General features: G+C 37.9%; 1 protein-coding gene across 4 annotated transcripts in view; it reads left to right on the top strand.

Annotated features, from left to right (window-relative positions):
• ryr3 (ryanodine receptor 3) overlaps nucleotides 1-22,767 on the top strand; it is a 99,398-nt gene extending 76,631 nt beyond the window's left edge. For 2 of the 4 annotated variants that reach the window (XM_048206335.1, XM_048206333.1), the window contains 40 exons: nucleotides 134-215; nucleotides 306-436; nucleotides 633-950; nucleotides 1,057-1,297; nucleotides 1,471-1,558; nucleotides 1,649-1,741; nucleotides 1,893-2,063; nucleotides 2,143-2,202; nucleotides 2,282-2,416; nucleotides 2,537-2,649; nucleotides 5,572-5,668; nucleotides 8,311-8,423; nucleotides 8,505-8,556; nucleotides 8,651-8,707; nucleotides 9,480-9,579; nucleotides 9,669-9,748; nucleotides 9,837-9,913; nucleotides 10,000-10,073; nucleotides 11,470-11,487; nucleotides 12,285-12,365; nucleotides 13,499-13,587; nucleotides 13,715-13,843; nucleotides 13,930-14,034; nucleotides 14,117-14,198; nucleotides 14,282-15,585; nucleotides 17,060-17,103; nucleotides 17,180-17,345; nucleotides 17,450-17,536; nucleotides 17,667-17,867; nucleotides 17,977-18,107; nucleotides 19,328-19,370; nucleotides 19,466-19,593; nucleotides 19,671-19,731; nucleotides 19,805-19,951; nucleotides 20,042-20,176; nucleotides 21,488-21,644; nucleotides 21,800-21,864; nucleotides 21,944-22,044; nucleotides 22,175-22,226; nucleotides 22,419-22,767. In XM_048206335.1, the coding sequence (XP_048062292.1) occupies nucleotides 134-215; nucleotides 306-436; nucleotides 633-950; nucleotides 1,057-1,297; nucleotides 1,471-1,558; nucleotides 1,649-1,741; nucleotides 1,893-2,063; nucleotides 2,143-2,202; nucleotides 2,282-2,416; nucleotides 2,537-2,649; nucleotides 5,572-5,668; nucleotides 8,311-8,423; nucleotides 8,505-8,556; nucleotides 8,651-8,707; nucleotides 9,480-9,579; nucleotides 9,669-9,748; nucleotides 9,837-9,913; nucleotides 10,000-10,073; nucleotides 11,470-11,487; nucleotides 12,285-12,365; nucleotides 13,499-13,587; nucleotides 13,715-13,843; nucleotides 13,930-14,034; nucleotides 14,117-14,198; nucleotides 14,282-15,585; nucleotides 17,060-17,103; nucleotides 17,180-17,345; nucleotides 17,450-17,536; nucleotides 17,667-17,867; nucleotides 17,977-18,107; nucleotides 19,328-19,370; nucleotides 19,466-19,593; nucleotides 19,671-19,731; nucleotides 19,805-19,951; nucleotides 20,042-20,176; nucleotides 21,488-21,644; nucleotides 21,800-21,864; nucleotides 21,944-22,044; nucleotides 22,175-22,226; nucleotides 22,419-22,514 (5,504 nt within the window). In that variant the 3' untranslated portion in view covers nucleotides 22,515-22,767. The remainder of the gene's footprint in view (nucleotides 1-133; nucleotides 216-305; nucleotides 437-632; nucleotides 951-1,056; nucleotides 1,298-1,470; nucleotides 1,559-1,648; nucleotides 1,742-1,892; nucleotides 2,064-2,142; nucleotides 2,203-2,281; nucleotides 2,417-2,536; nucleotides 2,650-5,571; nucleotides 5,669-8,310; nucleotides 8,424-8,504; nucleotides 8,557-8,650; nucleotides 8,708-9,479; nucleotides 9,580-9,668; nucleotides 9,749-9,836; nucleotides 9,914-9,999; nucleotides 10,074-11,469; nucleotides 11,488-12,284; nucleotides 12,366-13,498; nucleotides 13,588-13,714; nucleotides 13,844-13,929; nucleotides 14,035-14,116; nucleotides 14,199-14,281; nucleotides 15,586-17,059; nucleotides 17,104-17,179; nucleotides 17,346-17,449; nucleotides 17,537-17,666; nucleotides 17,868-17,976; nucleotides 18,108-19,327; nucleotides 19,371-19,465; nucleotides 19,594-19,670; nucleotides 19,732-19,804; nucleotides 19,952-20,041; nucleotides 20,177-21,487; nucleotides 21,645-21,799; nucleotides 21,865-21,943; nucleotides 22,045-22,174; nucleotides 22,227-22,418) is intronic. The other 2 variants (XM_048206336.1, XM_048206334.1) reach the window with 1 other exon arrangement.
• The last annotated feature ends 106 nt before the right edge of the window (nucleotides 22,768-22,873 follow it).

Genomic DNA, 22,873 nt, shown 5'->3' with positions numbered 1-22,873 from the left:
TGGTTCTTTTTAGTGAATCAAAAACATACAGTGCATCTAGTGTAGATGAAAAAAAATGGATTGCATGCCTACATCAACATCTTTGCACTTAAAATGATTGTATTCCTCAAACACTTTTTCTTGTATGTTTCAGTGGATGACATTCAGCTGTCCTGTTACCGCATCCTGACCAGTCTGTACTCTTTGGGCACTGGCAAGAACATCTATGTGGAAAAGTACAAAAAACTGTATTTCTGAGGGAACTTTTTTTTCTGAGGGAACTATTCATTTCTTGAAACTGAGACCACTGTGTTGGGTTTTTACAGACAGCTTCCAGCGCTTGGTGAATGTTTATCTACTCTGGTTGGAGCCATGCCTGTTGCTTTCCTGGAACCCCACCTAAATATGTACAATCCCCAATCTGTCTTTAACACCAAGACACCAAGAGAACGAGCTAGTGAGTATATTTGGCAGGATCTAAGACTCTTTTAAATAATTTGGAATTCAGTAAGAAACCATACAATGAAAATATGGTTTATTTGCAGCCAATCATAATAGGCAAATTGGTCTTTTGATGACAATGGTATATTTCTTTTTCTAAAGGAAAAATATGATTTGTAAAACTCCCAGCCTTAATATTGAATGTTTTACAGTTTTGAGCATGCCAGACACCGTGGATGAGATGTGTCCTGAGATGCCTCATCTGGATGGCCTAATGAAGGACATTGGTGACATTTCTGAATCTGGAGCACGCTATACAGAGATGCCACAGGTCATCGAGGTCATCCTGCCCATGTTGTGTAACTACCTGTCTTACTGGTGGGCAAAAGGTCCAGACAACTCCCCAGCTGGTGCCAATTGCTGCACAACTGTCACATCTGAGCATCTCAGCCTCATCCTGGGCAATATCCTCAAGATTCTCAATAACAACCTTGGCATTGATAATGCCCCCTGGATGAAAAGACTTGCAGGTGAGGGTGAACTTGAATTGGAAATGCTGATTAGCCAGCTTTGATACAGGTTGACTGCAAAATATCAGGACGATTCTCAAATATCTGTAAACTCCCTCCTATGTAGTATACACCCAACCAATCATTAGCAAGGCTAGCGCAGATCTCCTGAGAGCGCACTTCCTGCCTACGCTGGAGAAACTGAAGAAGAAGACAGTGAAGATAGTGGGTGAGGAGGAGCTGCTGAGGGCTGAAAGCAGGGCAGACACTCAGGAAGCTGAACTGCAGATTCTGGATGAGTTTGCTGTTCTCTGCAGGGATCTGTATGCCTTCTATCCAATGCTCATTCGTTATGTGGACAACAACAGGTATTTATTATGCCAAGACCTACTGTAAGTGCGAGCTGCTAAAATTTTTGAATATTTTTATTGATTATGGTTTTATTTACATATTTATTAAATAAAAGTCCTATTTCTGGAATATAGAGAAAATAAAATGTCAGCTTTCCAAAACAATGACCATCTCTCTTTTGACAATCTAGATCTAAATGGCTGAAGGAACCAAATTCAGATTCAAATGAACTTTTCAAAATGGTGTCAGAGATTTTCATCCTTTGGTGTAAATCTCATGTAAGTTCTCTGTATTGCTCCAAAGAATAATTTCAAAGACCTGCAAATATTTCAAGATTTCCAAAAGTTGTTTCTGCTCTTTGTTCATAGAACTTTAAAAGGGAAGAGCAAAATTTTGTGGTGCAAAATGAAATTAACAACCTGGCATTCCTTACTGGAGACAGCAAGACGAAGATGTCAAAGGCAAGTGTTTTTCATAACATAATTGCCAGCTATAATAAATTGGACCCAAAAGCTGTGAGCTAAATACCCAGTAAACACGTTTTCATGAAAACAAAAAGCTATTATAAGAGCTATAGAGCCATGTGTTTAAGATATTGCTTTGTGAAACCAGTCTGGAGGTCAGGACCAAGAGAGAAGAGGAAAAAAAAGAAGAGGAGAGTTGTACTCCATCCAGACTTCCCTTATTGTAGCAGCTCACAAGAAGATGCTGCCCATTGGCCTGAACATGTGCACTCCTGGAGACCAGGAGCTCATTTCCCTCGCCAAGATCCGTTATAGTCTGGTAAGTGTATGTCTTGTTGTATTAATTATGCTCTATAAGTGATCTCCAACAAGCCTCTAACAATGTATCCCTTTAACAGAAAGACACAGATGATGAGGTTAAGGATTACCTGAGAAAGAACCTCCATCTTCACGAGAAGGTCTGGAGAAACACATGCATACATGATTAGATGCTGAAATGTTGACGTTGACTTATTGGTGTTTCTTGTCTCGTCACAGTCTGCAGATCCAGCGGTGCAGTGGCAGCTGAACCTCTATAAAGATGTTGTGGTGAAGAGTGAGGGACCTCCAGACCCAGAGCAAAATGTGGAGAGAGTTCAGGGCATCTCCGCTGCTGTCTACCACCTTGAACAGGTACAATAGGCATAAAAATAAAATCCACCCAATCCACCTATTCCTCTTCTTAACAGTATTTATTAATCTAGGCTAATGTTAAATTCTGCATACTCTATACTTCATTTATTTCACTCGCAGGTTGAGCAGCCACTTAGGAACAAGAAGATGGTGTTTCAGAAGCTGCTGTCAAAGCAAAGAAAGCGTGCCGTGGTGGCCTGTTTCCGCATGGCACCACTCTACAACTTACCAAGGTATGTCATTGGAAGCCTTTGTATTAAAATTCCAACTTTGCAATATATATTCACAGCATTCAGCATTAACATGTACTGACTCAATGGACATTAGATACTTCTGAAAGTTTCCTTGATAGCTATTCCTTCCTTCCAAATGCATCTGAATGCATTCTTTACTCCCTCTAGTGCAGGGGTCTCCAACACGTCGCTCACGAGCTACCAGTAGCTCGTGGCCTGATTGGAGGTACTGTAGCTTGCCAAAACATACTTTTCATCCAGTCAATGTCAGCTAATATAGACTAAAATAGTATTAGCTAAGTATTTGCCATATCGGCAATGAGTTTTTTTTTTTACATTTATTTATGAACATGCAGATGTAATTACAATATAACAGAATTACAACCAACATTAGGTGGAAAAAAACTTTCGGGAAGTTTCAGTTAAGCACATCATCAAATTACAAGCTACAAGGCAGGATTAGAAAATGTTGAGTGTCAGCTCACTAGTTCTGTAGTCATTGATCAGGGATTCAGCCATTTTAAGTGCTGTTGGAAATAGTCATCAGTGTCCCAATGTGTAGTGAGCCAGGATCCTTACTGTTCTTACCAGTGCCTGAATTAGTGTTCGCGATATACTGATTCACGACCTAGGGAAGCTAGGGAGCTGTTTGAGATGCACTCGTTGTTTGTATAAGGATGATTAAAGACAAATATTACTGTTACTGTATTTAATTATTGTGATCTGGAAAATATGTGGTAAATATTGTTCAGCATTAAGCAAAGTTAGCAACAGTCTCACACAGGCTCAGCATTCGATGGCATTTGCTTTTCATCTTCCCTCTGTGTAATGCCTAATAAAGTAGTGTTCATAAGCGCAGTGCTGCTTTGTTTACAGAGGTTACCTGGGAAACAGCTCTATTTCTGCTCTTCTATGAGCGCCACCTACTGTCAGAGAGTAGATTTACATTTTCATTCAATCTGTCTGTGACGTTTTTGTTAAGACCAATGTGAAAATCTGATCAAATGTTTGTTTTTTAATTTTAACCAGTGAGTGGAAAATAAGCTAATGTGCATTCTAATAATCTCAACTCTTCGGATAATAAGGTAGCCAATGGAGAATTGGTTATGAATTGTTTATAGAGCAGATAAAATGCCTATAATTAAAGGTGCCATCGAATGAAAAATTGAATTTACCTCGACATAGTTAAGAGTTCAGTACATGGAAATGACATACAGTGAGTCTCAAACTCCATTGTTTCTTCCTTCTTATATAAATCTCATTTGTTTAAAAGACCTTCGAAGAACAGGCGAATCTCAACATAACACTGACTGTTACGTAACAGTCGGGATAATTAATATGTACTACCCCAATATTTGCATATCCCAGCCCATGTTAAGGCATTAGGCAAGGGCAAAACGTCTGGATCTGCACAGGTAAATCATCAGACTAGGTAAGCAAGCAAGAACAATAGCGAAAAATGGCAGATGGAGCAATAATAACTGTCATGATCCATGATATCATGATATTTTTAGTGATATTTGTAAATTGTCTTTCTAAAGGTTTCGTTAGCATGTTGCTAATGTACTGTTAAATGTAGTTAAAGTTACCATCGTTTCTTACTGTATTCACGGAGACAAGAGCCGTCGCTATTTTCATTATTAAACACTTGCAGTCTGTATAATTCATAAACACAACTTCATTCTTTATAAATCTCTCCAACAGTGTGTAATTTTAGCTTAAGCCACGGAGCACAGCCTCAAACTCATTCAGAATCTAATGTAAACATCCAAATAAATACTATACTCACAGGAATCGATGCATGCATGCAGCATGAATGACGAACACTTTGTAAAGATCCATTTTGAGGGTTATATTAGCTGTGTGAAGTTTTTTTAAATGCTGTTTAAGGCAGTCGAGAGCTCGTGGGCGGGGGGAGCGCCAGAATTAAAGGAGCCTCGCGCTAAATCGTTGCATATGTAATTATGGCTGAAAATAGGCAGTTAAAAAAATTAATTTAAAAAAATCTATGGGGTATTTTGAGCTGAAACTTCACAGACACATTCAGCGGACACCTTAGACTTATATTACATCTTGTTCAAACTAGTTCTAGGGCACCTTTAAATGTATCATTTTAACTTTTCATAAAAAAATATTTAAAGGTTGAAATTTGAGGTTTATCATTTTATCAGTGCAGAGCTGTATCAACATACAAAAACTCTTTCAGGTGAATTATCAGTTGATTGTTAATTTGAGAGTTATGATACACTATCTAAGAGATTTAAGTATTGTATAACATGAGTTGCTCTCAGCCACTGATTTTTAAAAAGTAGCTCCCAAATGAAAAAAGGTTAGAGACCCCTGCTCTAGTATCATTGTTTAAATGTGTTTTTATTGGTGTTTTTCCGTGCTCCTTTCTTCCTCCTCCTAAAACCTCTCCCTTTCTATTGTCTCCATAACACACTTCAGATACAAAAATAATAATTACTTCCTGAATGGCTATCGGTACGTTTGGCTGGAAAAGGTGTACCATACCTCCAGCTTTGACCGTCTGTTCTCCATGCTAACGGTAATGTGAGACTAAGAGAACTCATGATCCCAACCTCCTCCTCCTCCTCCTCCTCCTCCTCCATTCTCCAAGCTAAGGGCTCAGCACAAGCATACAGTTAGCGCCGCCACTCTGAATGGTCACCTTCTGTTTCCAACGGGTCTCTTAACTTTATGTAGCGACAGGGTGGGTGGAAGTTTCTTCACCTGGAGAGTTCTTTGCGATAAGTCTTTATACAACAATGATCATTTAGATGGTAGCTGTGCTTTCATGGACGTCCTCATTAAGGTGACCAGTCAGATCAGGCCATGGACTGTACATCTTCCTCCCACACCACAGAATGCACCTCCTTCCCTCATCTTCCTCTTAACCTCCCTCTCCCCCCCACTCCTCAGGCATCGCTCAATTAACCTCTTCCTCAGTGGCTATCAGAGACTTTGGATAGAGACAGAGGAGTACTCCTTTGAGGAGAAGCTAGTGCAGGACCTGGCAGTAAGTACCGGGCTGGCATCAGCGCTGCCCCGTGTGCTGTGTGTGCCCGCTGGTGCCTTCTCGGCGGCCGAATGCTCTGCGGCCAGCACCGTGCCTGCTCAGGCGCGGGAGCACGTCTCTGCCCGCCTCATGTACTCATCCTGGCCTGTGTTCAGCTCTGCTGGTTACGTGACACACTACCGACCGAGGCACAGCAGCCAAGGCATGCATGATTTTCGGCTGAGCCTCAGTCCCCGCCATCTCACTAGAAAAGCAGTCCGTTTCAGCGCAGCTGCGGTAAGAGGGGCGGACGTTCCCCGCGACGCTCTGCTTTGTTCTTTGGGTGTCGTCTTTCTTTCGTAAGTCTCTGTTGTGAGAGTCGGTGGCATGTTCACCTCATGTAGAGATCATGTCTCAGCTAAAGTTTAGTCTGCGCTCTAAATCGACCCACCTGATTTGTGCGTCTTAAAAAAGAATATATTTATTCATTAATGAGCTAGAAATATTTTAAGCACTAATAAAGTATTTAACATAACTCTGGAATAAATTTGTATTATTATTATTATTATTATTATTAATGGTAAACATTGATAATTGGGCGCTCATTATTACAATCTTGTGAAGACACCCTTTTAGTGCAATATTTAATATATATTTAATAATGAAACAAGTACATTTACATCAGTATGTAACACTTAACACTGCATTTCACATAGCCATTTCCATTGCCGTGTGTCTCCATGTGAATTTGCATGTTTATCCTGAGCTGGTCATTGGTTCCTGTGTAATTCTGGAGCATCCATCCAGACCCTATTGACCATGCTCAGACCACTATGTCATCTGAACAAGTGTTTCTCAGCTGAGGCCCAGTGGATGTCCCGAATCCAACAAATTTAACCCAGTTGTGCAGCATGTCTGATGCAAATAAATTAACATAACAGTAGTTTCTTTCTTTGAAGTTTTAAAATGTTGATGGCTTCACGGGACCTGAACAGAGAGACACTGATCCTGATTACATTTATATGTGTTTTTGTGTAAAATAACTGCATGTCTAATTTAAATCCAGAGCTCCTTGTCACAAGATCAGGAAGCAAAGTATTGGAGTCGTAATGCTGAAAATGACTGGAATGAAACTAATTTGCATAGAGTGCCACGTGTTTATTTCATGTTTATTCTCATAGTGAGGAGAATAGATTTTATGTAGTTTTTTTATGTATGTGATGTAATGGTTTGATTTGTAATATGCAGAAGTTATTTGTTCAGGGTTGTGCATCATTTAGAATTGAGAATTTAGCTCCTAATTTGAAAAAGTTAAGCAAGATGCAGAAAGTAATTATAATTTGATTGTAAGGAAGTAGAATTTATAGAAATTCATAGATTTTTTATACATTTCATTATCCATAAATGTTATCACACACGCAACATGAGATATTTCCAGATACATTAGATAATAGATAACGATGACTTTCAGACACCATGAAGTGATCTGCTCTTGAACATTTTTTTTGTTGTGTTGGACACATGAAATACCTATGCTGTGTGACTATAGAGACAGAGCGAAACGCGTCATAATCTGAAAACCATGCCCACCGGGGGGAAAACAACCCAACAGTCCCCATTGACTTTATATAACGTGAGGCTGCCTCTTTGTCATTTCTGGCTTATAACAAAAAATAGAACAATGTCTAAAAGCTGCTATGTGACATGGTGTACAGCAAACAAGCTAAAAAACCCAGAACTAAGTTTTTATAAGCTGTCGACCCCAAAAAAACTATTTTTAAGGACACAAAAGTGGATACAGGCAGTGAGATGGGTCATATTACTATAAGGTGAAATAATTATTTGACATGGTTAAAAATAATGAACGTTTTTTTCTTTGTTTGTTTAGCATAACCTGTCGCCGATTAAGTTCCCCTCCAATGTATTTCTTATAGTAATATGACCCGTTGTGCTCTGTCTCATTGCCTGTTTCCACATTAGTCCTTAAACATTAGGTTTTTTGGGGTCGACAGCTTATAAAAACTTAGTTCTGGGTTTTTTAGCTTGTTTGCTGTACACCATGTCACATAGCAGCTTTAAGACATTGTTCTGTTTTTTGTTATAAGCCAGAAATGACAAGAAGGCAGCCTCACGCTATACAAAGTCAATGTAGATGGTTGGATTGCCCCCCCACCCCAATCGGCGTGAGCGTGGCCTAAATGCGCTCTGTCTCTATGTTGAAAATCTATGTATTGCAATTCAATAATTTGCTTTTCTTGTAATTCCAAAATTCCAATTCCAATTAATCATCCATTAGGACGTGGCCAGTTGAACTCATTAATTCACACTCATTAATTAAAAGGGAGCTAATTCTTAAATTCTGAATTTAGCAAAACACTGGTAATAAAACAGATGAGCATGGCTTGAGTGAGAGGGTGATTGAAGTGTCAGAGTGTGTTAGTGCATTGTCATTTGGTTTATTTAGATTTTGACTGGTGTGTGTGCTTATAAAAATATAAATGACAGGTGTCAAATAAACCTAGTTTTATAAAATTAGACCACTGATTATAGTAAAAAAAATGACACATTTGCTTGTCTGGGGTCAAACAGAGTTAGAGAGAAAACTGGTGATCAACAGATTGTGGGAAGTGCAGTGTTTATAACTTCAGTGGCTCTTCCTGCAGAAAAGTCATATGACTGTGGTAGAAGAAGAAGAGGAAGAGCAAGCTGAAGTTCAGCCAGACCCTCTTCATCAGCTCATCCTTCACTTCAGTCACAATGCTCTGACGGAGAGAAGGTGATGTATTTAGAAGTAAATATGTATTCATTCAATACTGGATAAACAACTGATTGTCTACCTGTGTTTGTGTTTTTGTAGTTTCCTAGAAGAGGATCCTCTCTATATTGCATATGCTGACATGATGGCAAAAGTCAGTGTTGTATTTAATCTAATGAATCCTTCTAAATGATATTGTAATTGTTTTAAAGAGTCAATATTCAATCAGTCAATATTTTATTTTACAGAGCTGTGCCGAGAATGAAGAAGAAGAGGAAGAGGAGGGAAAAGAAAAAACTTTTGAGGTATTCAGTTCCTGAATTAAAAAATAAGTCCTCTTCAATTTGACCAAGCATGGTTTACTACAGTGTAAAATATTATTCAGAGCACACTTAAACCAATGCCCAATTGGCCACATTTTTGCAACCGTTGCAAACTTTCACCTGCCAACCACCTGCATACGTTTTGGACATGTCCGCAGTTGGAAACTTTTTGGCTCAGTGTATTTGACACACTTAAAAAATCTCTCAACACTAATATAGACCTTGATCCCTTGCTAGCCCTCTTTGGGGTTTCCTCTAGACCCGCTTTAACAGCCCAAGATCGCAAGGTTGTTGCTTTTATTACAATCCTGGCCAGATGGGCTGTCCTTCTTAAGTGGAATCATGACACATGACAGGTGGATACAGGACATTTTTTACTGTTTTAGACTTGAAAAGTAAAGATTCTCACTCTCTGGTGCATTTAAATCCTTTTATAAGACTTGGGATCCCTTTTTGAACTACATTAAAGGCCTACCTTGCTCACTGTTAACTGACAACAAATAGTATTTGTCAGCTATTAGAAGGAACTTATTTTTAATTTTATTTTACCTTTTCTCTTTCTTTGCTTGCTTCTCGAGTTAGTCGGAATGTCTAAATCATGGAAGGGATAAATAATGGACAATGTCTTACTGTTTAACTTATTGTCACACAAAACATCAATAAAAAGATTTGGAGTAAAAAATAATGCATATGATGTTTCATGAACTGTAAGCAATAATGTGGTAAACTTTAATGCTTTTGTCATTTCTCACAGGAAAAAGAAATGGAGAAGCAGAAGATTCTGTACCAGCAGGCCAGACTTCATGCCCGTGGGGCTGCTGAAATGGTGCTACAGATGATCAGTGCCAGTAAAGGTACACACTTCTCTATTTCTGACCTGCTTTTGCTGTCTCAAACGTCTTAATCCAATTGATTTTCTCTAGCAGCATTTGTTTGATTGCAGGCCGACTTGGTCCTATGGTGACTGACACCCTAAAACTGGGTATTTCTATCCTAAATGGAGGCAATGTTCTCGTCCAGCAGGTAAAGAGCTTGACCGGGCATATCATGTTAGTTTTGTCCCACAGAGGATACTGAGCTCAGTAAATACTTTTAATTTATAATTCTTTAGAAAATGCTGGATTATTTGAAGGAGAAGCGAGATGCCGGCTTCTTTAAAAGTTTATCTGGATTAATGATGTCTTGCAGGTGGGTGTTAACACAGACCTGCATTGATTGTCCATTTTGCCCTACTGTGATTATTAATTTTGACTGTTTCTCTATACCTCTGGCAGTGTGCTGGATTTGAATGCATTTGAAAGGCAAAATAAGGCAGAGAGTCTTGGAATGGTGACTGAAGAGGGGTCAAGTAAGCCAATAAGCTTTATTCTTCTCTATTTGCAATTTTTTAATGAATACCATGAGTAATTAGTTAATGTATTTGATAACAACATCTGCATAATATATTTACTGCCATTATACTACAAAACAGACATAAGTTTTGTGTTTATGTATATGCAGAGTACTGTACAGGATTGAAAGTGGTACCAGTTCTGGTCCTTTGTTTGGCTAGCTGGCAAATGCTACACCCTGATAACTTTGTGAAGTGCACTGTTAATGTGTGTACATGGATTCACTGCAACAGTGGAAGTTGCAGTATTCTTCTCATGCAATGTCAAATGTCTATGGGATGCCATTAACATTAAATGTTTTATTATGCAGTAATTAAAGGGCTTCATCTTCAAAGGTGAAATGAAGGACCACAGTGGTGTGATGATGCTGTGCACAAAAATAAAGAAATGCGAACACTGGTTAAATGAAACATTTTATCTATTTTTTTTTTATATATATATATATATATATATATATATATATATATATATATATATATATATATATATATATATATATATATTGCATTGTGGACATTTTGTTTCTTGACAAGTATCCCCCATGCTGTAATCCGTCTAGATGTTTGCAATTTTTATTATTTCCAACAATTTTTCTCATTAGATTATAATTACTGTGAATAATGAGAATCATCTCGTCCAGATTTAAAAAAAATAATAATAATAATAATATTAAACAGTGGAACAACAAATTCTATTATTTAATATTTAATTTTATTTATTTATATTATATATTTTAATTTATTAATTTATCGTATTTATATTTATTTATATTATTTATTTATTTCATTTAAACTGTAATGAAAAAGTATTTTATACAACTAGCAGTTTTTTCATACAAAATATTTTATAACCTTAACCCTTGTGGTGAAATTCAATCTAGACATATTCTTGAAAGGCTTGATGAGTTTAACCTAATAGCTTTATTTTATGAGCCATATTACATATTACATCGGATATTATATGAAAGGCGTCAGATATCAAGTATGATACAGAACATGATCGAAACTACTGCACTGCAAATAATACTAACACCTTCTTTAACTACTGATTTTGCAGGATGTCTCCATACTCACAACTAAGCAAATAAAGCCTTGTCCAATCCTAGTGAATAGTTTGCTGTATGTGTTACACACTATGTGGTCCAAATTTAGTTTGCATCTAATTAAAAACCAGTGGTCTTAAATTCCATGAAACACGTCTAAAGTCTTTCTCTGTCTACATCTGTAACTGCATGTCCATCCTCACACTAAAAGTTCAATGACTCTTCTTTTTTCTTTCTGAAATTTAGTCTCTCTCCATTTGCTTATGTCTGCTCTCTTTGTTTGTTTTCCATCATTTTATACTGGATTGCAGTCAACATGAGAGAGCGGGGTAAATAAAGTTTAGCTACTCATTTCTTAATGCTGTTCTCTGGCATGTCACCATTTCTTGAAACTTTTCTCCTCCCCTGCTACTAGTAATATGAATGCACTACTCTTCGGTGCTGGCTTGTAGACACTAATGCATGCTGTCACAGAATTAAGATAGAACTAAGACTAAAGCCAGGCTCATTAACCTAACCCCTTTACTAAACTAATGAGAACATTTTATCTTCCATGTGAACATTATGAAACTTCTGTACTCATACTTTGTTGAAAAAGATTAATACCTGTTAAAAAAGGTGTACTCCCAGCTAAAGATTAGACCCCATCTACAAAATGAGCAAAGAGCTTTGCCACGCTGTGAATCGGGCTATTTCACAAAGCTGGTTCTTCACATGACTAACTTTCACAAGTATGACATTGTGTAGAACATAATAAATACAATAGGTTCTCCTCTGTATGTGTGCAGTATATGAAAATCTAAATATGGCATTATTATTGTCAAGTTGCAGTATAATCTGTATCTCCAGCATATACTGTACACCATCCTTGTGAAAGTTACCTCGCTTACCCAGCTTCTTGAAATTTCTGCCATTTCTGTGTATTAATCGACAAGCTTTTCTTTTTCCAGTCAGTTCTTGGGATGCAGTTGCGAGCCTGCAATCTAAAGCTCCTCATCCTAAGTGAAGCAAGCTCCCAAAATATGTGCTAGTCATCTGCTTGCTTGAGACTGATGTAAATTTGTTATTTACTTTTGCTTTAACCATATGGCCCAGAAATAATTACATTTCTCTGTCATTTTTTAAGGTTCCAAAGTACTTCAAAATGATGAGTTTACAAAGGATCTATTCAGGTTTTTGCAACTTCTGTGCGAGGGCCACAATAATGGTAAGACTCGTAATTTCTATTATTTTTAATAATGATAGTATTATTTTTTAATTTGCAGCAATTAAAAAAAATAACTCCATGATCCATTCTGTTTCCAAACCTATGTTAGCCAAATAGATAGCGTTACTGTATGTCACATTTAAATAAACACAATTTACAGAAAAGAAAAGCAGTGGTTTCCAAGGCATTACATATATATCAAGAATACGGTCCGTGTACTTTTGCATCCATTCCTTTTTCTTTTTTCAAACCAGAAATGAAATATGGAAAATGCGGTTTCTTCCTTTTTTATTTTAACACTGATGAATAGAATTAGCAGATACAAGCTAATTTTCCTTCTGCAAGATTATTATTTATTAAAAAATAATATAAATGATATACAGCTGTTAAGCGTTTCTAACAGTTTTCTATAAGTGGAAAACTCTGAACATGGAAGCGAGTTACCTTCATGCCTGACCTGCTTGTCTAAAGCTTTATTGGTCGTTTAATATCAGTGTCTTAATGCATTAAGCGTTATAATGGTAGGCTATTTTATTTTCTAGGAAAATACTTAACGTAATTAATTGGGTTCATATGTGTGGTTTCATCTGCTTGTCTGTACATAGCCTATGTTTTATTTATAAGGTGTGTACTGTCTTAATAGTAGCTACATTAAGCCACATTAAGCATTTTTCACCTTAAGCACTTCTTAGAATGTCCCGCTTCACTGGACGCGTTTGTCGCCAGGATGCTATAGCATTCTCTTGGACATTGGACCCCTCGTGAGTAAGAATGGGTTAAAAATCAAGCATTGTCATGTTTCAGAGATATGGCTCTCAAAAGTGTGGAAGAAACAATCATTTTACAAAAGAAAACGTATAAATTGACATTTCTTCAACTTTAATCTGTCCATTTTTGTTTATAAAGATGCAAAACGTCATAAACAAAAATCTGAAAAGAAGTCGATATTTATTTTCTGCGCATGAAATTTGTGTATTCGGTTTTAATTTAAACTTTGCTATTCAACATAGCATTTAAAAATGCAACAACCTTTTTTCTCGACGTGGTTAAAAAACTAAAAAGGAATGGATGCAAAAGTACACGGATCCTATTCTTTACTGTTTTCTTTTTTCCATTTTAAATTCCCTCAACAGATTTCCAAAACTTCTTGCGGACACAGACTGGAAACACTACTACAGTCAACATCATCATTAGCACTGTGGACTACCTATTACGTCTACAAGTAAAACAAAAAAACTAAATACATATGTAGATGTGTTAACTTATATATCAGCATGAACAGCTCTGAATCCTCATTAATCTACTCAACTTCAGTCTCTGGTATTGGTTGTGCTTGTTTTCACCACCAGGAATCCATAAGTGATTTCTACTGGTATTACTCTGGGAAAGATGTCATGGATGAGGCTGGGCAGCTTAACTTCTCCAAAGCTTTGGCAGTAGCCAAACAAATCTTTAACTCACTCACTGAGTACATTCAGGTAATTTACAGTATAAACTCTACACCAGCACATGTTAGATTTCAATGGATGTCTGCATTACATAATACTGTATTTCCACTTTTTAGGGCCCTTGTATCGGGAATCAGCAGAGTTTGGCACACAGTAGGTTGTGGGATGCAGTGGTCGGATTTCTGCATGTTTTCGCCAACATGCAAATGAAACTGTCACAGGTAACCCGTCAGGGCACCGCCAATGTCTAGCTCTTACCAAAGATGATGCCTCTCAAAACTGAATATCGTCTATTTGTTTCAGGATTCTAGTCAAATCGAGTTATTGAAGGAACTGATGGATTTGCAGAAGGATATGGTGGTCATGATGTTATCTCTTCTAGAGGGTGAGAGTGTATTGGCCTTTCAAACATCACAATGGAGCTAGTGAGAGACTAGTAACGGTTAATGCATCAACTGCATGTTACAGGTAATGTGGTGAATGGAACTATCGGGAAGCAGATGGTCGACACTTTAGTGGAGTCCTCCAGCAATGTGGAAATGATCCTCAAGTTCTTTGACATGTTCCTTAAACTAAAGGACCTCACTACATCTGATAACTTCAGGGAGTATGACCCCGATTGCAAAGGCGTAATATCCAAGAAGGAGTTCCATAAGTCTATGGAGAGCCAGAAGCAATACACACAGTCTGAGATCGAGTATCTTCTCTCCTGTGTCGAGGCAGATGAAAATGATGTTTTCAACTATGAGGAGTTTGTGGAACGCTTTCATGAACCAGCCAAAGACATCGGCTTCAACGTGGCCGTGCTTCTCACTAACCTATCAGAACATATGCCTCACGACTCGCGCCTGTCCACCTTCTTAGACCTGGCCGAAAGCGTGCTCAATTACTTTGAGCCATACCTGGGCCGTATTGAGATCATGGGCGGTGCCAAAAGGATTGAGAGAGTTTACTTTGAGATCAGCGAGTCTAGCAGAACCCAGTGGGAGAAGCCTCAAGTCAAAGAGTCCAAACGGCAGTTCATCTTCGATGTGGTAAACGAAGGCGGTGAGAGTGAGAAGATGGAGTTATTTGTAAACTTCTGTGAGGACACCATCTTTGAGATGCAGTTGGCCTCTCAAATCTCCGAGCCAGATGCCGCAGAACGACCTGAGGAGGATGAAGATGAAGACTTGCACAGTCTGCTTGAAGGCTTGTCTGAGGAGGAAGAGGCATCTCTTGAATCCGCCTCAGCCTTCACGGCAGCTTGTGTCTCCGTGAAGAAGAGCATGACTAATTTCCGTCAAATGCTGACGTTTAAGAGTATGAAGAAGCAGTTTAAGAAATTCAAAAAGCTGACCATCAGAGAAATGATCACAGGGTTCTTCTCTTTCTTCTGGATGCTCTTCACCGGGTTTTTCAAAGGCATTTTCGGCATCATCTTCGGGTTCTTTCATATTATTTGGTCCTCCATGTTTGGAGGGGGTCTTGTAGAGGGAGCTAAAAACATGAAAGTGACAGATATTTTGGGTAATATGCCTGATCCAACACAGTTTGGTATCCATGGCGATGTACTGGAAGCAGAAAAAACTGAGAGCAGTGAGCTGGTGGTGTCGGCAGATATGGTGCAGATGACCGGTGCTGGTGCGGAGAAGCTGGAGGCGGACATGATCATGGATCTACTTAACCCTGCTGTAAAGAAAGAAGGCAAGCATGGAGCAGAACCTGGTCTGGGCGATGTCTGTGAAGTCTTGACTGAGACTAGCGCTCCTGCCGAGAAGAAGAAAAGCCAGGTTTGTATCTATGTATAGACCGTAGTCACTGTAGACACCAAATTGAATTTTACGCAAATTCAAATGAGGCTGTGAGGGATATCCAGACAGCAACATAGTGTTGGCCCAGATCTGGCCCACATCCGGTACATGTGGATTCCACGCGTGTCAGATGTGGGCCGGATCTGGGTCGACACTATGTTGCTGTCTGGGATAGACTTGCAGTCTTTACAATAGCGTTTAAGTTTCTAGATCACATGTAATTTTCACAACTGTTTCATGGAGCTTTTGTCTAGTGAATGGTGTTTGGAAAGAAGTTTTGTCAGCTGAACAGTTGGCATGTTTTAAACAACAGCACAATCCCACTGTACTTCTATCCCTCACATCCTCAATTTCATTCCTGTTAAAGGTGCCCAAGAATGCTTTTTCACAAGATGTAATATAAGTCTAAGGTGTCTCCTGAATGTGTCTGTGAAGTTTCAGCTCAAAATACCCCATAGATTTTTTTAAATAAATTTTTTTAACTGCCTATTTTGGGGCATCATTAACAATGCACTGATTTACACTCGGCGCTGCCCCTTTAAATCGCGTGCTCCCTGCCACATGAGCTCTCGACTATATTACAGCGCATTTACAAAGTTCACACAGCTAATATAACCCTCAAATGGATCTTTACAAGATGTTCGTCATGCATGCTGTATGCATGCTTCGAATTATGTGAGTAAAGTATTTATTTGGATGTTAAAGTTTTATTCTGAGTGAATTTGAGGCTGTCCTCCGTGGCTAACGGCTAATGCTACACTGTTGGAGAGATTTATAAAGAATGAAGTTGTGTTTATGCATTAAACAGACTGCAAGTGTTTAAAAAATGAAAATAGCGATGGCTCTTGTCTCCGTGAATACAGTAAGAAACGATGGTAACTTTAACCTCATTTAACAGTACATTAGCAACATGCTAACGAAACATTTAGAAAGACAATTTACAAATATCAGTAAAAATATCATGCTATCATGGATTGTGTCAGTTATTATTGCTCCATCTGCCATTTTTCACTATTGTTCTTGCTTACCTAGTCTGATGATTCGGCTGTGTGCAGCTCCAGACGTTAACTGGCTGTCCTTGTCTGATGCCTTTTATAATGTTGGGAACATGGGCTGGCATTATGCAAATATTGGGGCGTACACCCCGACTGTTACATAACAGTCGGTGTTATGTTGAGATTCGCCTGTTCTTCGGAGGTCGTTTAAACAAATGAGATTTATATAAGAAGGAGGAAACAATGGGGTTTGAGACTCACTGTATGTCTTTTCCATGTACTGAACTCTTGTTATTTAACTATGCCAAGGTAAATTCAATTTTTGAATCTAGGGCACCTTTAAAACATAAATATGGTGCTTCTCCTCTATTATTTTAATATTTCAATCAAATGTGATGCACTGCAGTGTTTCATACAATTTGTAGATTAGCCGAAGTATTTTGTTTTTTCTTACACAGAAAGTAGCAGCAGAGAAGCCAGAATCTGAGCCAGAGAAAGCTGAGTAAGTTGACTATTGTATTAAGATATTGTCTTATTATTTCTTTATCAAAATGTTCTGACATGGCAGTGTTTTTTAGCACTGAGAATCAGGAGAAAGAAGACAAGGCTAAAGAGGAAACGCCTGAGGAACCAGCAGCAGCAAAACCAGCTCCAAAAGCCAAACGTGGCTCATCAAAAGAAGCAGCTCCAGCATTCATGGCCAGCTTCTTTGCAGGGCTTGAAATCTACAAAACCAAATTCCTGGTAAGAAAAAGCTTCATTCACATTTTAGTTAAACTTCTTTGTCCTGTATGAAATGTTGTTTAAGTGGCAAACATGAAAAATTGAAGTTTAATACTTCTCTGTAGAACTACCTGGCTCGTAATTTCTACAACCTTCGTTTTTTGGCTCTGTTTGTGGCCTTCGCCATCAACTTCATCCTGCTCTTCTACAAGGTGCCTTGCAAATATTAACTATTAACTTTAATTGTGCTTATAAATATGAAGTAGACATTTGTAGTACAAAAAACATTTGGTCATTTTATAGTTGCTCTTTAACACATTTGAATATTGTCACTTTCTAAAGGTGACTGGAGATTTCGATGATGAGGAAGAGGAGGAGGGATCCTGGGGTGGAGAAGAGGAGGAGGGTGATGAAGATGATGAAGGATATGAATACTTCATTCTTCAGGAGAACACTGGCTACATGGCTCCCACGTTGACTTTCTTGGCTATACTACACACGGTCATCTCCTTGCTCTGTGTTTTTGGATATTACTGCCTTAAGGTTTATCCCTATTCCTCTAGTTTTGGTTATATTTATCAGGATTAAGAGTACATCGAAGCCAGATGCTGCACAGCAGTGTCCATGTAACCTTGTTTTCTCATCACTGTAGGTTCCTTTAGTCGTGTTCAAGCGGGAGAAGGAGGTCGCTAGGAAGCTTGAGTTTGATGGTTTGTATATTACCGAGCAGCCGTCTGATGATGACATCAAAGGACAGTGGGATCGTTTGGTCATTGCAACTCCGTAAGAAACATTTCTGACATCCTCTTGGGGCCCTTTTTACACCTGGTATTAAAATGCGTTTTGGACAATCAGATAGACAAGGGTGACACGTTCACGTTTACACCTGGTGTTTTAATTCGTCTCTTTTGTCCACTTTTAACCACTTCTGTCCTGATTTCTTTGAGGGGAGGATCTATGGGTGGGTAAATGTATGGACTTTTTCAGATCTTGCGATCTACTGGATGAAGTAAGTTCATGCAATTTACATATAAACGTGTCTGGAGACGACAGAAAAACATACAGAGAGCAACAGCCTTCATTTCTGCTCTGACAGCCGCAAGACCATGTCAAACACTGTGTGTGCGTGTTAAAAATCTGGAATGGTGAGAGAACATTGTGCTTGGTACATTTTTCGGCTCCAAACCAAACTTGGGCCGACAAAGTTTAAACCCCGTCCGGCTAGCGTGCTTCCCATAATATTTATGCATTAGGTCATTAGGCAAAGAATAGGTGGTCTTTTGTGGCTGTTCGAACGCTTTCTATCACATGAGCGTCTACACTACGAAAGCAATCCGGTCGATTGTGTTTTCAATTACCTCTGGAAGTGGTTGAAAGTGGACCACTTCTGATCTGATCGACCAAACAGCATTCAGAAATATAGTTTCAAAAATATCGTTTTTTTCTATAGCAGTTGTCAGTACTGTTAACAGTGTGCATTAGCACCACATACATACACACATACACCACATCTTTTGTAACATAAATTTACTCTCATTTTTGATCAATTTAGTACATCCTTGCTGAATAAAAATAGTATTAATTTCTTTTAAAATTAAAAATCTTACTGACCCTAAACTTTTGAATGGTAGTGTATGTACAATGGCATGGAGTACTTTAGAAAGTTGATAGTCTGTGCTAGAATTTACAATAAATATGCATATCAAAACATTTTCACAAATAAAAAAATTACAATGCAAAACTATTTTAAACAGCATTTTAAAATGTATTTTAAAAGTATTACTTGAGGTACTTTTATGATTTAATATTTATTGAGAGACTACAAGGAATATTTATAACTTAAATATATTTGTCACACTATAGAACCATTTACCCACATCCTGTTCATTAGTATGAGACAATCCATCAATCGTTCAGAGCATCCATTATTTATTGTCATGCATCTGTTAACATCCATTATCACTGAATTTGAGTACTTAGAAACTAACTTACCTGTCTTTCAGGTCCTTCCCTAACAATTACTGGGACAAATTTGTTAAGAGGAAGGTAAGCAGAATCACAATAGACTTGTCATGTTACTCATTTATGGTGCTTGTATTCAGTAGACTATTTTCATATCCAATTTTCATTGTCTTTTTTAGGTCATCAATAAATACGGTGACTTGTACGGGGCAGAGCGCATAGCTGAACTCCTGGGTCTGGATAAGAGTGCTCTGGACTTTGATCCCACTGAAGAGGCCGTGGTGAAGGAAGCCTCCCTGCTGTCCTGGTGAGCTGACAGGACCCAAAAACATTTGATTTTTAGTGGCATTAAAGTATTCAGTCATGTTTTGGCTTCAATTACAGGTTGAGCTCAATTGATACCAAGTACCACATCTGGAAAATGGGGGTTGTGATGACCGACAACGTGAGTATGGTTCAAATTTGACAACGTTAGGAAGATTATTCCAGGACAATAACATTTTGCCTTTCATCTCCAGTCTTTCCTCTACCTGATCTGGTACACCACCATGTCGATCCTGGGACATTACAATAACTTCTTCTTTGCTGCTCATTTGCTGGACATTGCCATGGGCTTCAAGACCTTGAGGACCATCCTCTCTTCTGTGACTCACAATGGCAAACAGGCAAGTGTCATCCAGCAGGGGGTGACTGCAGTACAGCTTTACCACCAAAATACCTCATATCTGATGAAAATGCCTTCTTGATTTGAACAGCTGGTGCTGACCGTGGGCCTGCTGGCTGTTGTGGTCTACCTATACACTGTAGTGGCTTTTAACTTCTTCCGCAAGTTCTACAACAAGAGCGAGGATGAGGATGCGCCTGACATGAAGTGTGATGATATGATGACTGTGAGTTTTGAAAGGAAGGAAAGGATCCCTGGGCTAGAATAAAGATTTACTGTATTATGTTTTTATTACTCTATATGATCTGGAAGTCATCTTGGACTTATACTATTAGTGTGGGTGCGTTATTGCACAATCACAAAATGTGTCAGAAATGCATTAATCTACAGTCAGGAATTACTCATATATATATAAAAATTTTTCTTTTTCAAAAGTACTATTCCACAGAGCCCTTAAGTTGTCTGGCTATCACCAGACCAAGCTCGATTTAAAATTGAACATTGGTCTGGGGAGTTTGCTATGTATATGTATATATATATATATATATATATACAGTCCAAAAGTTTGGAACCACTAAGATTTTTAATGTTTTTAAAAGAAGTTTCGTCTGCTCACCAAGGCTACATTTATTTAATTAAAAATACAGTAAAAAACAGTAATATTGTGAAATATTATTACAATTTAAAATAACTGTGTACTATTTAAATATATTTGACAAAGTAATTTATTCCTGTGATGCAAAGCTGAATTTTCAGCATCGTTACTCCAGTCTTCAGTGTCACATGATCCTTCAGAAATCATTCTAATATGCTGATTTGCTGCTCAATAAACATTTATGATTATTTTCAATGTTGAAAACAGTTGTGTACTTTTTTTTTCAGGATTCCTTGATGAATAGAAAGTTCAAAAGAACAGCATTTATCTGAAATACAAAGCTTCTGTAGCATTATACACTACCGTTCAAAAGTTTGGGGTCAGTAAGAATTTTTATTTTTATTTTTTTGAAAAGAAATTAAAGAAAATTAATACTTTTATTCAGCAAGGATGCATTAAATCGATCAAAAGTGACAGTAAAGACATTTATAATGTTACAAAACATTAGATTTCAGATAAACACTGTTCTTTTGAACTTTCTATTCATCAAATAATCCTGAAAAAAAATATTGTACACAAATATTTTGTACAATTGTACACATTAAATGTTTCTTGAGCAGCAGATCAGCATATTAGAATGATTTCTGAAGGATCATGTGACACTGAAGACTGGAGTAATGATGCTGAAAATTCAGCTTTGCCATCACAGGAATAAATTACTTTGTGAAATATATTCAAATAGAAAAGTTATTTTAAATTGTAATAATATTTCACAATATTACTGTTTTTTACTGTATTTTTAATTAAATAAATGTAGCCTTGGTGAGCAGACGAAACTTCTTTTAAAAACATTAAAAATCTTAGTGGTTCCAAACTTTTGGACTGTACTGTATTTGCCTAAACTGTTTTGCTAGAACTAAAACAAATCTCATGAATCCTCAGTGCTACCTGTTCCACATGTACGTGGGTGTGAGAGCTGGCGGCGGCATCGGTGATGAAATCGAGGACCCGGCTGGCGACCCTTACGAGCTCTACCGCATCTTGTTTGACATCACCTTCTTCTTCTTTGTCATCGTCATTCTGCTGGCCATCATTCAGGGTACTGCTGCACATGCCCCATTAAACTCTTTATATTAACACTGCTCTTAAATAGCAGCAAAACTACCCAACCGATCATAACCGCACACTCAATATTTTTTGCATCTTCAGAACACCAAGATAGTAGTGAATGCTTTTTTTTTTTTTTCAAACCAGGTTTGATCATTGATGCCTTCGGTGAGTTGAGAGACCAGCAGGAGCAGGTGAAAGAGGACATGGAGGTGAGTGCTGTCACACGTCCTCCTGTGAAGTCTAAAAACAGCAGTCTGTTCCTGCTTTAACGTTTTGTTTTCGGTCTAGACAAAATGCTTCATCTGTGGAATCGGGAATGACTACTTTGATAGAACCCCGCATGGCTTTGAGACCCATACCTTACAAGAGCACAATCTGGCCAACTATTTGTAAGTAAATCCTCTATATGACGTACTACACCATACAATATGCCATCTGATGACAACCTTTGCATTGTTAGAATGCTTCCTTTATAAACTAATTAACACATCTAAATATTCAAACATTCCTTTTTAACAGATTCTTCCTGATGTATCTTATCAACAAAGATGAGACTGAACACACTGGTCAGGTAATCTGCTAAGCCCATTGAAATTAATGGAATATAAGATCATATACTGTATTATATGTAATTATATATATATAATTAAAAGTTTATTTTTCCCCCAATTAAATGACTGATCCCAAACATTTGAACAATAGTGTATATTCTTATATTTAATAAACGATATTCTCACATTACTTCTCTAACCTTTTACTACAGGAGTCGTATGTTTGGAAGATGTATCAGGAGAGGTGCTGGGATTTCTTCCCTGCTGGGGACTGTTTCCGGAAGCAATACGAGGACCTGCTGGGCTAGAGGACATACTGTTGCCCTCAGTCCAAATATGAGAGAAATCACATGCTCCAACCTACATGAGCTCCCAATAAAAATGGATTTTAGGATCTTATGTAGGTTGGACAACATCCTAAACTAGCTCTTATCAAATGCTGCTCACTGATTCATCCAATCAAAAAACAAAACCTCAGCTGTTTCTACACCAGAAATGACAGCAACATACCGAGAAATCATTGTGATCAAGCCAAAAATGTGAACTGAAATACAACATTGATAAAAAAAAAAAAGAAAAGAGAGAGAGGAAAAAAAAACAAAAAAAAAACATGTAGCACACATTGCCAAATTAAGACACAAGCCATGTTTGATATATTTAAAAAAAA

The sequence above is a fragment of the Megalobrama amblycephala genome, linkage group LG11 (assembly GCF_018812025.1).
Source record: "Megalobrama amblycephala isolate DHTTF-2021 linkage group LG11, ASM1881202v1, whole genome shotgun sequence".
NCBI lineage: Eukaryota > Metazoa > Chordata > Actinopteri > Cypriniformes > Xenocyprididae > Megalobrama > Megalobrama amblycephala.
Note: the sequence above shows the minus strand (reverse complement) of the source record. Positions and strands in the feature narration are given on the sequence as shown.